Here is a 15990-nt window from a genome sequence, read left to right on the forward strand (position 1 = left end):
AAGCAATTACTGCTTTCAGCCTCCCAACAAAAGCAGCTTCGAAGCAGCCAACCGGAGCTTTGTGCTTAGGAAATAGTGCTAAGCGGAACAACTCTGGCTGCTCCAAAACTCCAAAGTGAGCGATGCAAAGCTCGGCATCCCCTTGCCCAGTCCAGTTTTGACAATGTGATGTTTTGCAGGCACCTGTCAGCAGCGGAGAAGGACAGAGAGGGAAGGCAAAGCGTTTGCAAGTGCTGGTGCCCATGCTGGGATGGGATAAACTGCTTTCCGGAGGCTTCTCCCCTTCCTGCTCCATCCCATCCCAAGGCCACAGGTCCGCAACCCCACAGCTCTACGAAACCCTTAACTCCTCCAGCAATTTCCTCAACAAAATAAGCGCTCCGAGTCCATTTGAGTGGCCTAACCGGGACCGAGTGAGTTCTGAGCGGGGCCCTTTCCTTCGGTGGCATCTCCGCGCAAGGCTTGCCGCGATTTCGAGGATGCTGCAACAGAAGGGCCATGGGACGCTGAGAGCATCTTGCCGCAGAGACGGAGGTGCTCACTTGTCCTGTTTCCTCCTATGTTTCCTCCTAATGTGTATTTTGCCCCGTAAGGTGTATTTTCCCCAAGGCTTTGCACCTCACTCGTATTTTGGCAGCTTGTGCTTTTAAATACACCCAAACGCTGCTTATGCCTTTCGGCCCAGCAGGATGCGGCATTTACACCCCTTTTCTCTATTCCGGCTAGTTTTTGCCCAAAACAGAGCTGGTTTCTCCCCATCCACTAAGTTTTCCAAGCGGGAAGAGTCCTGGGGTGCGTGGCTTTAAATAACTGCCTGGATACGCATCACCGATTGTGATGCCATAAACGGTCACTTGTTGTGTCTCTGGAGTTGGTGCACACTGGGTGCCACTGAGCTCCTCTCGGTGAGAGCTGTCCAGGTGTCCCGGGGGACTCTGGCCCCCTGATTGATCTGGAGGTTCAATTATCCCCCCAAACCGGTGACCGACGTGAGGATGAACCAGAACGGGGCTTACAAAATGACACTTCTGGAAGAGTTACAGGTAGCACAGCCGAAGGGCTGAGCATCCCCCAAACAGGGGGAAAACTCTCCCCGAAATCCCATTGGCATTTCCCTGGAGGGCAGAAGGATGGGCAGGGGGAGATGCTTTGCACTGGGGAGGGCTGCCAGGGGCAGGTTTAGCGTCCCTGGTCGCAGCACGGAGGCAAAACAGTGTCTAAGAGAGAAGGAGACTTGCCGGCAGGACGCAAGGGAGCTCTAGACGCCCAGCCCCAACTTTTACCTTCTTCTCATTGCTAAACAGAGGCATGACGAGGAGGCACTGATTGACCAGGGGAGAAGGAGCAACAGTGCCAAGATTCACTATGAGAAGGAGGAGTTGGAAGGTGAGTCTCTGCTGAGATGCTGGTAGAGGGGCCACCAGCCCGGCGCCTTTTCCCTTTGCACAAAGTCCCTACAATGTCCCTCACTCGGTGTGACATCATGTGCAGCAAAACGTGCCATGCTTCTTAATAAAGCAGCACAGTTATTTTCACGTGTTTTAATATTACGGCTTTTCAACAGAGGGAAAAAGCCCCCGCGGAGGTCACAGTGTGAGCTTTAGCCATGGGGCTGGATAATTCACGGCTTGTTTACTCGCAGAGGCTGCTCCTGGCTTGGAGAGGTCTGGAGAATAATTGGACAGCTGCAGGCGCGAGGCTGTGCTTTTCTTCTTTTCTTCTGGAGTTCCTTATCATGGGACTGATTGGATCTTCTCTTGTCGCCTTGTGCCATACAAAGATTTTAAAAAGAATTCCCTTCTGTCACTGCTTAATGAGCAAGGCTGAGTGTTGGCCAGCCCAAGCTGGAATTTGAGAAGACGTTGGATGCTTTCAGGGCACTTTTGGGGGAGCCATCACTTGTTGTTGCTCTGTTGTTGCAAAGTTCGAGTAAAACAGGCTTGGAAAAAAGGAGAGGTCTGTGACATTCAGGGATCCAGTGAAAACAAAATTGGTGTTTCCTCCTGGGACGGCTGCACCGATTTAACCGTGGTGTCTGCGTCATCCATCTCCCCAATATCGTGAGCGATGCAAATGCTGCTTTTTTGCAGGCCACCGGACCCTGTACGCCGGCGTGCAGATGCCGCTGGTGGGGCAATGCCACCGGCATCACCGACCCCACAAGCAGAAGCATCGGGAACAGGAGGAGGACTGTGCCCCGACGGAGCGGGGCTACCACTGTAAGTCCCGCCACCCCGTTCACTAAACTCCTTGGGGCTACATGGGCGCTGGGGTCTTCTGCAAGCAGGTCCATGTGGCTAGTTTGAGTGACTTGCTGTTCTTCCGAGGGAAAGTGGCATTATTTAACAAGATCCTCTTTTTCAAAACTTTCATCTTTTTTTTTTGAGGTAGTTAAATTTATAATGGATTTAGGCTCGTCTTCCTTAGCAGGATGCCTGCTTTAAAAATGGAAATGTGGGGAAGGAAAGCTGCCCATCCTTGTGCAGGGGTGGAATAGATGCTTCTCCTTCTCTGTGGCTCTGTGCAAGCCCCAACAGAGCCAGGGGAGAGGGGCCGGCCCAATATTTGTGGCTGAACTGGTGCCGATCTGATGCCCGCTTTGCACGTGAGCGTGATGGGCCATATTCGAGCGTGGTAACGGGACGGGTCTCTGTGTTCTGCCCCCAGGCACCCCGTCCCAGCGGGTGCAGTTCATCCTCAGGACCAAGGAGGACGAGCAGCATGTCCCTCACGCCTTGTTCACCGAGCTGGATGAGATCTGCGTGAAAGAGGGCGAAGATGCCGAGTGGAAGGAAACGGCAAGGTAAATCCCTGCTGCTGGCTGCGGTGGGAGAGGAGTTCCTGCGCGCCGGCAGAGCCCGCGGGCTCTGTTTTCCACTCCTCAGGACGCGAAGCTTTTGCAGCTGCAGGTGCCGATGGGAGGAGCCATCTCCCCTTGCTACCTGTAGCTCTGTTAAAGGGGTTGGAGAGCTGGGGCTGATTCCTTGCAATGGGGCTGACCACACCTGATGTCCGCAGGTGGCTGAAGTTTGAGGAGGACGTGGAAGACGGCAGCGAGCGCTGGAGCAAGCCCTATGTGGCCACGCTGTCCTTGCACAGCCTCTTTGAGCTGAGGAGCTGCATCATCAATGGCACGGTGCTGCTGGACATTAGTGCCAACAGCATCGAAGAGATCGCAGGTACTGTGGGTGCCGCGTCCCTCCGGGAACGGTCGAGCTTGGCTCGCCGCTGTGCCCTTCCTTCCCAGATCAAACCCTGCCTCATTTTCCTGTGCCATGCCCAGATCTGATCGTGGGCCAGCAAGAACAGCTCACGGAGTTTGATGAGCGCACGCGGGCAAAAATTCAAGAAGTTCTTTTGAAGAAGCACCACCATCAGAACGAGAAGAAAAGAAACAGCCTTCTCCCCATCATCCGCTCGTTTACTGATGTGAGCAAGAAGCGGTCGGACCTGCACCTCCTCGACAAGCCAGGTGAGGGTTCCTGCAGGGCTTTGGCACCCAGTGAAGGTTTCTGTAGGGCTTTGGCACCCGGTGAAGGTTTCTGTAGGGCTTTGGCAGCAGATGAGGGTTTCTGCAGGGCTTTGGCCCCATTAGGTTTGTCCTAGCAAAGGAGAAGCATCCCAGTTGCTCCTTGTCCGTCTTTCTGAGTGTCTTTCTTTTTTCTACCAGCTCAAACACTTACCCCTCATCCTTCTCCCACCACTGTGGAAGCTAAAAATGGGGTGAACCATGAGACCAGCACAACGGATTTAAGCAAGGTGAGACACTCATAGCTTTCTTAGGCCTTCAGGGCCGAATTTGCTGTTGCAACCTTGGCTGCAGAGGGAGCTGCAGGGTGCTGTGGGCTTTGCTTTTGGGGTAATTGCCTGAAAATGGCTTGTTGTGCCCAGGCGGAGCTGCACTTCATGAAGAAAATTCCCAGCGGGGCTGAAGCGTCCAACGTGCTCGTAGGAGAGCTGGATTTCCTTCGCCAGCCCATCGTGGCATTTGTCCGCTTGACCCCGGCTGTCCTCCTCTCGGGCATGACGGAAGTTCCCATCCCAACAAGGTCTGAACGAGAAGCACAAAGTTTTTATTTCAACCCCCCCCAACAAAGCATCAGATGGCATGCATCAGTTTGGCATCCCAAGGGAACAAGGCCAGCGGGAGCCAGCACGTTTCTGCCAGCCACGTCTCCTTGCCTTCATTTCCCCCTTCCCTGCTGTAGCTTTTAAACCCATTGGCCAACGTGAATGAGAGTTGGCCCCAAAATGAAATTTGCGATGGGTTTTGATGAATTTCCAATTCATCACCGGAGTCGGTGAGCCTCCGTGTCCCCTCTCGAGCCGTGCTCTGGGCTGGGAGCTGCCAGGGATTTCCTTGGGTGCTCTTTGAGCCATGACACGTTCGTTTCTCTCCTTTTGTTTGTCTTGCCCAGGTTCCTGTTTGTTTTGCTTGGACCAGAAGGAAAAGCCCATCAGTACCATGAGATCGGCAGGTCCATGGCTACTATCATGACGGATGAGGTGCGACGTGAGAAGGGATATCTCTGGGTCATTTTTGGCTTTCTTCACCTCTCCCTGTCTCTGTAGTAGTGAGGAAGAGCGTTTGCTGTCCCCGCTGCCGGCAGCTCTCCAAATAGCCCACCCTTCGTTCGCACCCCAAAGCAAACACGCACGTTTGCATCCCCCCACATCCTGGAGGCTGAAATCCCACCCGGGGTGCATCCTGCACCTCGTCCTTCTCCCCGGGGTCCCCAGCACGCTGTCCCCAGTGGTGGCATTGCCAGGGCCAGTAAAACTTGTCCTCTCTAAGCAACAGGCTGCGGTGTGCCATGGGGGATGGGGGGCCTCGTGGAGGAGAGGATTACAAGGAACACGATGGACAGATTTTTCCTTTTGGGGGAATACTTCCTGCCATTGCCAGCAGGAAATTTGGGGGAAATTATCTTGCGTTTAGCCAAGTGCTTATTGCACTGCTTAGGGCATGCGAGATGGGTTGTCCTCTGAGCAGGTTGTCTCCTACGGGCAGGTTTTCCATGACGTCGCCTATAAAGCCAAGAACCGGGCTGACCTCGTGGCCGGCATCGATGAGTTTCTGGATCAGGTCACGGTCTTGCCGCCTGGAGAGTGGGATCCATCGATCCGAATCGAGCCCCCGAAAAACGTCCCTTCGCAGGTGGGTGCTGCGGTGGAGGGAGGTGCGAGGGGGACGGGCAGGACGGCAGGCAGCTGGGGATGCTGTTCAGGGCTCCAGATTCACCAGGTCCCTGTTTGACACAGTCACATGGCCAGACCAGAAGCAAAACAAGCCAGTGGTTACAAATAGCTGTCTTTCTTATTTCCATTTGAACAGGAAAAAAGGAAGATGCCAGGAGCTCTCGATGACAGTGCTTCTGACAGTGAGCCGGAGAAGCACAGCGGTCCTGAACTGGAGCGGACGGGAAGGTGCAAGCTTTGATAGTTTGGGGTGTTTTTTTTCTGCTTGCCTCCCAAATCTGAGCATGCACCTTGCCTTTGAGCAGGTTTTTGGGGTTAGTTGGTTCAGTGAAGGGGCTCCACATGCCCATCTGGGTCCCTGGGCTGGGCAGGTGGGAGATGTGAGCAGCTGGGCTCAGCCACAGCATCAGTGCACACAGGTTTTCTTGATTTGGGGTGGAAGCAGATGTGCAAATACCTCCAGGTAGAGCTCTGCTGCTTCTCAGAGCAAGGGAGTGTTGCAGTAAGAGGGGATGGGCTCTCAGGTTAGGTCTTGTTTTTTCTTTTTTCTTCTTTTTATTTTTGTTGTTGGAGGGCATTTTGGCGTGCCTCAGTTTCTAGTGGGTGTAAAAAGGGAGAAGGAGACGGCTTCTTTTCAGCACTGAAAATTACTCCATGCTTGTGATTGCCCTTCTGCAGCCAAGAAAAGTCCATGTGGTCTTGCAGGAGAACTGTCTCTATTTTGTCCTTCTTCCAGGCTCTTTGGAGGTTTGATCCTGGATGTGAAGCGAAAAGCCCCGTGGTTCTGGAGCGACTTTCGGGATGGTCTGAGGCTGCAGTGTCTGGCGTCCTTCCTCTTCCTCTACTGTGCCTGCATGTCCCCTGTCATCACCTTTGGGGGACTGCTGGGGGAGGCGACCGATGGCCACATAGTGAGCAGCTCTCTCTGTTGGGTGGCACGGGGGAGGATAAAACTCATGCAAAAGTCCTTGCTGCAGTGAGTTTGCTCTGGGTTTTTTTTCCCCCTAATGCTTTCTGTACTCACTGATGCCTCTCTTCCCCGGACAGAGTGCCATGGAGTCGCTGCTGGGCGCCTCCATGACCGGCGTGGTGTTTTCCCTCTTTGCTGGCCAACCTCTCACCATCCTCGGCAGCACCGGACCCGTGCTCGTCTTTGAGAAGATCCTCTACAAATTCTGCAAGTAAGGCTGGTTGCTGCGGCCGGGTGCTGTGAGAGCCTTCAGAAGGCAGCGGGGATGGAGAAAAGATGTTTGTCTTTCATTTCTCTCAGCGGCAGTTGTTCGATTGAAGTTGTCTTGTGTGTCACAGATGCTGCACGCTGCTGCTTTAGTATGCGATGGTGCGAGAGCCCTGGCTCTCTGAAGGATGGATGGGGTCATTTGGGGGTTTTAGGCTTAAAGCGAAGCAGCTGGAGGAGGAGAAACCACAAGGATGTGGATGCCCAAGATGGGCTGCACAAGGAAGAGGAGACAAATCACTCTGGTTTGGGAATGGGGGAAGATTTGCTTCCCTCTGAGTACAAAACAAGGCACTTCTTAGCCTGATTGTTGCTGGAAGTGGAAATACAGTTTGCTCAGGTAGCCAAATAGTCTACTGCTGAAATGTTGTGAGTTTGGATGATTTCATTGAAAAAGTAGGAGTTTTTCATGTGAAATGGGTATTTTCCATGACAGTCCTTCTGCTGTGATGACTTCGATGTGAGATGAACCACCCTTATTGCAATTTAAATTTATCATTAAGCCCCAACTTGGAGCCTCTTGCTGGCCTTTCCACCCTTGGTTTTATTTTGGTTTCCCAGGGAGTACACGCTCTCCTATCTCTCTCTGCGGGCATGCATCGGGCTGTGGACCGCCTTCTTCTGCATCGTGCTGGTGGCCACCGACGCCAGCTCTTTGGTGTGCTACATCACCCGCTTCACCGAAGAAGCCTTCGCCTCCCTCATCTGCCTCATCTTCATCTACGAGGCTCTAGAGAAGCTGAGTCACCTGCGGGAGACCTACCCTGTGCACATGCACAGCCAGCTCGACTTCCTCACCATCGACTAGTGGGTTTTTTCCTCCTAAAACGCCCCTGCCCCTTGGCAGGAGCTCAGGGCTGCACCTGCATCGCCTCTCCCTTACCCGTGTCTTGGCTTCTCTCCTCCCAGCTGTAAGTGTGAGGCACCGACGCATCCCAGCAATGAAACCCTGCGTTTCTGGGAGAGCAACAAGATCAACGTGTCTGGTATCGCCTGGGAAAACCTCACGGTGACCGTAAGTGCCCCGAGCCACTGCTTCCTCGTGCCGCGGCCACGGGGTCCAGGGGCATTCGCGTGGTGCACAAGTCGGAGCCCTTCAGGTGGTGATGGGCTTCCAGCTGTGCTAGTGCTGCTCTGAAAAGTCATTGCTTACATCTAATGGGTGGTTTTAACCCGCTTGGTCCTGGGAAGGAGAGTCCACCTTGTCCAGTCCACCTTGTGCCCAACATCGTGGGTAATAACTGTCCGCCTCCTCAACGCGGTGGCAGGACAATATTTCTGACCGGCAGCAGAAATAACCCCCTCGTTATGTAAGGTTTCCTTGCCGCACGTGCACTGCCTTTGTGTCCTGATGCTCTGTTTCTCCAGGAATGTCGGTATTTGCATGGAGAGTTTCAAGGACCTGCCTGTGGACCCAATGGCCCCTACACGCCTGACGTCCTCTTCTGGTGCTGCATCCTCTTCTTCTCCACCTTTGTGCTGTCGAGCTTACTGAAGAAGTTTAAGACCAGCCGATACTTCCCAACCAGAGTAGGTAGAAGACGGTGGCCAGCAGCAGTCTCCACGCTCATTTCCCAAAATGGCTTTCCTGGAGCACTAAGCAGTATTTGCCACCACTCGGTCGAGCTGGGAAACGTTGACCTTGAAGGCCAAGCTCTCCATCAGCGTGGACGTCCCTCACTCATTTCCATGAGCGCAAAAGGATCGTAGCATTTCCCACCTGCCTGGCGACCTGTCCTGGAGCCATCTCTTGCTCAGGCAGTGGGAAATCAGGTCTTCCACAGTTACTTTTTTTCACCTTCTGTGCATTATGTGCTCAAGGGGAAGGCTGATTCAGCTGAGGAGCTGCCATAGCAAACGACACTATTTCTTCCTTTTGAGGAGCAAATGATGCCTCAGTGCCTTATTCCCGTTTTAGCTGTGAGCGTGGCTGTCGTGGCAGACATCTGCTTCCTTCTTTTGTAATTTTATTTTTTTTTTTAAGGTTTCAATTAAGACAACCCTTTTCCACCTAATTAAACATTTTGTATTGCCTGGCACCAGATCTCACAGGCACAAACACAGCAACGGTATCTAACCAAGGGATTTGGCTGCATGTCCTCAGCATGGAGGGGTTTTGTTAACCGGTCTTAATGGCGTTGACGTCCCTCACTTTTCCATGTCATGTTGTGGCCCCCTTTGCGACGCCCCCTTCAGCTCTGGTTTCTTGCCCCAGGTACGGTCCACAGTAAGCGACTTTGCTGTTTTCCTCACCATCGTCGTCATGGTGCTCATGGACTTCATGATTGGGATCCCATCACCGAAGCTCCACGTCCCCCATATGTTCAAGGTAACGGGGTGTTTTGGCAGGGAGCTGGTTTCAGCCCTTGGGGATGCCACAAGGTGATGCTGGGGCAGGACAGGGCTGAGTCCGGAGGAGATGCTGGTGGTGCGACCATCTCCTCTTCTGCCTCCAAGCGCATTGTTTCCTTCGGGAAAGGAGAAGACAGCCCCAAAACTAGATACCTCCAGGAGAAGTATCTGTAGGTGCTTGCAAAGAGGGCAGCGGCAGTGCTGAACCCCAGGGTGACGTGAAGCCAGGGCTGGGAGGTGCTCTGACATGGGAATGGAGGGGAAAAGCAAAGCCAGTGAGGTGGCTGGGCTGGGAGATGATGCTGATGTGTGTGCTTTGTTGCAGCCTACCAGAGACGACCGCGGGTGGTTCATCAGCCCCGTAGGACCCAACCCTTGGTGGACGGTGTTGGCTGCGCTCATCCCAGCTCTGCTCTGCACCATCTTGATCTTCATGGACCAGCAGATCACTGCTGTTATTGTGAACAGGAAGGAGCACAGGCTGAAGGTAAGGGGCTGCAAGAGATGAGCCCATCCCCAACCCACTCCGGGCTGCAGGCACGGGGAGAAGCTCCTATTCCAAATGCTTTGGGAAGGCATTGGTTTGGGAAAACGTCAGGCTGCGTGGCAGGATGCTCTCCTGCATTAATGATGACACAGGGAGCAAACGACAGGGAGTTCAGATGAGCAGCCTTTCAGAGGAGCAAATTAATCTTGGAGCAATAGAGAAGCGTGGTTTTGTTTTAAAATGTCACCAGTGGATGGGGGATCGAATTGTGTTGACGCGCTGCCAGGGATAACTCAGAGTCACATCCTACTTGCAAGTGGTGGAAATTTCTTTATAAAGGAAAAAACCCGGTCTCTTTTTTTCTTTTGAGAAGTAGCTATCGCACAACCAAATCCACTTTGTCTGAACTCCCGCCACCTTTTCATGCAAGGGGCTTGCACAAAGAGCAGATACCTCCTTATTTGTTTCCGAGGCGTGTTTTAAATTCTCAAGAAGTTGACTTGCGCTCTAGCGGGGTTTGAGCCTGACTTGCGACGTTGTCCTTGCTCTTGTGCTGTGGGACGCTCATCTCCTTGTTTTGCTTCCCGCAGAAAGGATGTGGGTACCACCTGGACCTTTTCATGGTGGCCGTGATGCTCGGGGTGTGCTCCGTGATGGGGCTGCCCTGGTTTGTGGCTGCCACCGTCCTGTCCATCACCCACGTGAATAGCCTCAAAGTCGAGTCTGAGTGCGCAGCTCCAGGAGAACAACCCAAGTTTCTGGGGATACGAGAGCAGAGAGTCACTGGCTCCATGATCTTTGTGCTCATGGGCTGCTCTGTCTTCTTCACTTCTGTGTTAAAGGTAAGAGGAAAATGCAAAACACCCAACAGCCACGAGCTTTTTGGAGGTTACCCAAAACCAGTCCCCTCTCTCCAGGCCCGAGCAGCTGTGGAGTGGAGGAGGAGGTGATCCCAAACCTTGGGGCTTGACCCACAGTGGGAAGCAGCCTCCTCGCTTACGCTTTCCAGCCGTTCAGCACGTTATCGATGGCAATTTGCTCCCCCAAATGCCTCAGCACAGCCGTTCCAGTAGCTAAACACACTGAAATCATCTCCATGGGCTTCCTTGCGTGTTCCTCCCACAAGATAATCTCCTCGCTAGGCTAAAAGGAGGCACGTCGCTTTTGCTTGTTGCTACAAGAATAAGGAGAAAGGTTTTTCTACCGTCACAGAACGTGGCATATGGTAGCATGGTCGCCTGTTTTCCTCCAACCTTTCTGGAAGATAGGATTCTGCTGATGAAAGATAACTCCAACGGTCAGCCTAAAGCAGAGCGTTAGCTCACTCGCAGGCACAAAAGCTCTGCTGGTTAAAATCCGACACGTCTCTAACCCTGTGGAAACTGGAAAGCTGTAGGCAATTTGAGGCAGTGCCTGTAGAAGAGAGTGGTACTACTGAAAATGCAATTTAAAAAAATAAATGATTGCATTCTTTCTTTCAGTTTATACCAATGCCTGTGCTTTACGGCGTCTTTCTCTACATGGGCGTGTCGTCGCTCGGAGAAATTCAGGTACGGACTTTTTTACAGCGTGCAGCATGTCCGCTGCCTGGTATTTCATCTCCGTAGAAGCAGGAAAAAAGCAGCGGCATGGGAAAAAAACCTCTCGGAAAGCAAGCAATGAAAATATTTTGTGTACGAAAAAGATTGGAGGAGGCACAGGAGGTCTATAGGGCTGGGAGGACCGGGCAAGTTGAGCGCTCCCTGTTTAAACACAGGTTAGGGCAGGCCAGTGTTTGGTTAGGTGAAAATGGGGGAGTTGAGTGCACAGGGAAGGCAATTTCTACCACTGGTGGAAATCCTTGCTGGGGGATTCAGTGGGCCAAGACAAGCTAATCATAGAATAACGTGGCATAATTGCACGTGGGTGGGCAGCTCTCACGGGCAAGCTGGTTTCTAGCTGGAGCGAAGGGAAAATGGGTGCTGCTCCCAGGAGGAGCATAGTGGGATCCACGGTTTCTCATGGCGAGCGAGATCCTGAAAACTCCCTCCACGTCTCAAGAGGGCCAGAAGCTTTCCGCAGTCCCAAGGTGGCAACTTTTCCACTTTGACTTTGCAGTTCTTCGATCGCTTGAAGCTGTTTTGGATGCCGGCGAAACACCAGCCGGATTTCATCTACCTGCGGCACGTCCCCTTGCGAAAGGTGCACTTCTTCACCGTGATCCAGCTGATCTGCCTCGTCCTGCTCTGGGCCATCAAGGTGTCCCGTGCCGCCATCGTCTTTCCCATGATGGTAAGAGGCGGTGCCGCTCGGCACAGGGATGTTTGCCGCGTTGGAGTGAGATGTAGCACCACCTCTGGCCTCACCGCATCTTCCCTCTATTTCGTGCAGGTTTTGGCTCTTGTATTTGTCCGGAAAGCCATGGATTTCTGCTTCTCAAAGCGAGAGCTCAGCTTCCTGGATGACCTTATGCCAGAGAGCAAGAAGAAGAAGTTGGACGGTGCCAAAAACGAAGCCAATGAAGAAGAGGTAACGCTTGCTGGGCGCTCGGGGCTGGACATCTCCCTCGGGCTGTGAGATTGCCTGTTTCTAGCACAGCTTGTCTTTACATGTTGGGGCAAGATCAGAACTCAAAAGAAACAGATACTAATAGCCTGGATCCCACATCTTAACCTTTTTTTTCCCTGAATGAGCAGTGAGCTTAACACTTGAATAGAGGTATAATTTTTTAAATGAGTCATTTATAATAACAGATGATGATGATGATGATGGAAAGATTGGCTCGTAACAGTGTTTTTAACCCCCCCCCCAAAAAAATTCAGAGTGAAAGGTCTTTACCCTGCTGCGCTAATAGCTAAAGGTGCCACGAGTCAGAAGGAGAGGGCAGCATGCAATGTTTTTGCTGGGTGTTCAGGTTTTTTCCACTTGGATCCAAGACAGAGAACTTGATTTGTCCCTTTTTTCCGTCAGGAGTCCCCGAAAATGATGGAAGCTGCTGCTGCTGCCGGTTCAGTTCTGCTGAAACTGGGCAAGACCAGCAACTTGGATATCCCAAAGCAAAGCAGGGACAGGTAAAGCCCCACCAAGTGCCAGGACCCCCGGCAAGATTAGTTGGAAGGTGTTTGGCACAGTTTTTTCCACTTGCATCTTTCTTGAGCGTCCCATAGAAAGCAGCAGTCAGCTTGGTGGGAAAATCACATCTACGGGCAGGGCTGCAGGAGGGGATCGCAGGGCTCTGCCTCCAAGCAGAGTGGCTGCACAACTCCCATCTGACCCCAAAAAGTCGCATCCTCAGTGACTTTAGGGTAGCTGGAGATCCTCATACGTAAAAACGAGGAGTTGCAGGCATGATCTGTACCAGCAGTGGCTTAGGAGCCCACTCCAAGGCTAAACGCCCGCAAGAGCCTTTGCACGGAGCTGTAGCTCTGCAGCTCTCAGGCTTGCCTCGCAAAACTCCTCATCCAGCAAAACCTGCCGTGCTTATGCTGAGCTTTGATTCTCGGGGCCCCGCTGTTCCTCTTGCTGATGCTAACGCACTTGGTGGCATCAGTTCCCGTAGTCACGGATTGCTCTGTGAAATATTTATTGCAGGACTGATCCTTGCGAGATTAATATCTCGGAGGAAGTGTTGAAAACGAGCGTGTGGAAGGCTCTCACTATGAACACAGAAACAGTCTGAATCCGGGGAGGAAAGAGGTAAAGGATTGCATGTGAACGTGACCGTGCTCCTCTGCAAGCGACGGCGCATGCCTACAGTTTTCCCGTGCTTCGGCAGGCAGTACCGAGCAAACGGCCCGTCCCTGGGAACAGGCAGCGAGGACCGTGGCATGCAAACCAGCTCGTCACTGCCGGGGTGGTCCCACGAACAGGGTTGAACCAGCAGCAGCCGGCAGGTCTTCCACTGATGGTGCTCTCCCTCTTTTTGTCTTTTTTCCCCCCAGTTTTGCTATTTAGGAGCCTCGGCTTTGAAGGGGAGGAGTGAGAACGTGACTCAGGGACGTGCCAACGCAGAGACGGGGAGATACCGCTGTTTTCCAGTTGGAGGATTCCCATTAAAGCCATGTCGATGTTTTCAGTTCTCCTTGGTGTGCTTCAGGCATTCAGTATCTCTAGACCAGCAAACTGAGGTGTACGTGCCAGTCAATGGGAGTTCGGTGTCGTGAAGTTCCCGTGTGTACGTGCGTGTGGTGGTGTGGGTTTGTAGTGGTAGAGGGACTGCTGCCGCTTTATCATTCAGTGCCGTTTTCCTTCCTTTTACCTCCCTGGCACTCTGTAGTTTTTTCTTCTCCCCTGTCCTTGCAAAGTCTCTTCTCTCCCAGGGTGGGATGAGCCGGGAGGAAAGCGGCAAGATGCCTTTTCCTTCTCCCTTCCCCTGCCGCTATGCAGGAAGAAGCTGTGAAGCAGAGATGGCTCTCGTGCTCTCTTGAGGTTTTGGGGCGGGGGGTCGTTGGGCTGTGGTGTCACCTCAGGCACATGCGGTCGAGTCGGCTGGCCGTGGAGCCTGGGAGGAGAGGACAAGCCAGAAGAAAAGGTCCCCTTGCAGCCCTGCATCTTGCTGTGGGCTCAGCACATGCTCCAGGCTCTCGGCGTCTGCAACTGGTGCCTCGTGCCCAGCTGGGACGGGTGCACGAGCCCTCCTGCCATCGGCTTGTCCCATCCTCTGCGGGAGCCTGTTCGTGCATGAAGCCAACCCCAAATGCCAAGGGCAAGTTGTTGCTCCTTGCAAATGGGTGGGGAAAAGAAACTACAGAATTGCTCTGTAAGGAAGAAAGGGGTACATCCCCAAGCAGGGCCAAAATCAGACGGCTTTTACGGGATGGGGTTTTGCAAGCTGTAGGTTGACTTTTGCCAGCGTGGCATGGTGACTGTCGGAGGGGACAGCTGCTGTCCTGCAGCGCCGCGGGAGCGGTTCCCGAGAAAAGGGAGGCGGAAGCAGCTGAAGGAGTTGAAGCCTTAGGCCGCAAGAGCTGAGCAGCTCCGGGTATTCCAAAGTATTTTTCCAACCGTGTCCCCGCCTGGCCAGGGAAGTCAGTGGAGGAGGTGGTGCGTCTGGCTCCCTCTGTATAGCGTGCTGGAGGTGAGGAAAGGATTAAGGAAGAGAGAGGTCAGAGGAAGGAGGAGGGGAGTGTGTGTGGGGCTGTGCTGAGGGTGGGGTTTGGAGTAAGTGGAGGGAGAGGCTGGGGAAGAGCCCCAGGCCGGAGCTGGAAGCCAAGGGAAGGTGATGTCCCTCTGGGAGAATTAAGGGCTCGGCCTCGGGGTTGGACCTGGGGATGGGGTGCTGGGTGGTACAGGTATAATTGGGGGGCATGAGTGGGGGTAGGGGTCCCTCTCCGGAGGCAGCCAGCTCGAGCTGTCACCCGAGAACTCCTCAAAGAGGGATGGGAAACCTTCCCTGGGACTCTGCCTTCTCAGCGGGATCCCAGGGTCGGCCCCTGTTAGGGTGGCCGGCGTGGGTAAATCCCTAAGAGTGGTGAAGGTGCCTTCCGAGTGCCGCTTGGTGTTGGAGGCGAAGCTTTGGGTGCTTTGGGATTCGTACGACTGCCATCTGCTCAGGAGGGAAGGATGGGGGGAGAAAAGGTGGTTTAATGCACATGGTGGCATCTGGCAGCCTCCCTGCAGGAGGTGGCCAGGGCAGGGGCTGTGTTCTGCAAAGTACTTCACTGTGTGGAGCATCCTCCAGAAAAGCCGTAATAAATCCATAGAAATAATTTTGGGTTTCAGGGGGTCTGCCAAGCCCGGCCAGGCTTGTTCCTGACATCAGGTATATGCACTATCCCGTCCCATATCATTTGCCCGACGTCTTGCTCGGCTGCGGTGGGTTCGTGCCTCCGCCCTGGTCCCTGCTTGCTGCTCCTGGGAGGGAGCGTGGTGCTGCCCCGAGGTTTCGCTCAACCTCCTCCAGCTCCAGGATGGAGAGCTGATGTTGAGGTTCACGGCAGAAGGTCCCCAAAGGCTTTTCCTGCCACGCAGCCGCCAGCGTGGAGTGGGGCTCAGCACCGTGCCCGAAGCATGGCCCCCTCCTGACTCTGCCCCGCCACGTCCCCGTGCAGCCCGTCTCTGGGCTGAGACAGCCGAGAAATCCTGGGGGGGACATGGCAATGTCCCTGCGTGGGCTGGTAGAGAGCCAGAAGGGAGCTCGTCTGGACAAATACAGAAGAACGAGGCACATTGTAATAGTGAGGCTGCCCAATCGTCACCCTTTATTTGCTGAAAACCAGACTGCTGGGTGCCTGTCAGCAAGCACTCATTACTCTGGTTTGATTTCTTCAGAGATTGGTAGTACAGAAGGGAGGAAAAGGCACTCACCTTCTGCAAAGAGAACCGTTCCCCGAAAAGCCGGACCTTCCTCCTTTGCTCCAGTGATTTCCGATTTCAGTTTTACAAGCAATTACTGCTTTCAGCCTCCCAACAAAAGCAGCTTCGAAGCAGCCAACCGGAGCTTTGTGCTTAGGAAATAGTGCTAAGCGGAACAACTCTGGCTGCTCCAAAACTCCAAAGTGAGCGATGCAAAGCTCGGCATCCCCTTGCCCAGCCCAGTTTTGACAATGTGATGTTTTGCAGGCACCTGTCAGCAGCGGAGAAGGACAGAGAGGGAAGGCAAAGCGTTTGCAAGTGCTGGTGCCCATGCTGGGATGGGATAAACTGCTTTCCGGAGGCTTCTCCCCTTCCTGCTCCATCCCATCCCAAGGCCACAGGTCCGCAACCCCACAGCTCTACGAAACCCTTAACTCCTCCA

At 53.6% G+C, this 15990-nt stretch overlaps 1 protein-coding gene across 1 annotated transcript; it reads left to right on the forward strand.

Moving 5' to 3' along the window:
- Positions 1–1298: 1298 nt before the first annotated feature.
- LOC132320390 (electroneutral sodium bicarbonate exchanger 1-like) lies at positions 1299–14321 on the forward strand. Its single transcript, XM_059832685.1, has 22 exons — positions 1299–1386; positions 2091–2194; positions 2631–2803; positions 3019–3179; positions 3284–3472; positions 3671–3759; positions 3892–4049; positions 4419–4506; positions 5012–5158; positions 5336–5427; positions 5936–6110; positions 6247–6380; positions 6998–7243; positions 7346–7451; positions 7805–7966; positions 8652–8765; positions 9114–9275; positions 9866–10117; positions 10757–10825; positions 11373–11546; positions 11646–11783; positions 14295–14321. Exons 2-22 carry the CDS (start codon positions 2120–2122, stop codon positions 14319–14321), a joined length of 2931 nt encoding a protein of 976 aa, XP_059688668.1. The 5' UTR covers positions 1299–1386; positions 2091–2119.
- The last annotated feature ends 1669 nt before the right edge of the window (positions 14322–15990 follow it).

Source organism: Gavia stellata, chromosome 35 (genome assembly GCF_030936135.1).
Source record: "Gavia stellata isolate bGavSte3 chromosome 35, bGavSte3.hap2, whole genome shotgun sequence".
Lineage (NCBI taxonomy): Eukaryota > Metazoa > Chordata > Aves > Gaviiformes > Gaviidae > Gavia > Gavia stellata.

Bases quoted from the DNA above. Each gene is read 5' to 3' on its own strand.
- LOC132320390 (XM_059832685.1), top strand. From the start codon at position 2,120: ATGCCGCTGGTGGGGCAATGCCACCGGCATCACCGACCCCACAAGCAG. The intron at 3,180-3,283 runs GTACTGTGGGTG...TGCCATGCCCAG, and splicing joins CAGCATCGAAGAGATCGCAG to ATCTGATCGTGGGCCAGCAA. The intron at 6,111-6,246 runs GTGAGCAGCTCT...TTCCCCGGACAG, and splicing joins AGGCGACCGATGGCCACATA to AGTGCCATGGAGTCGCTGCT.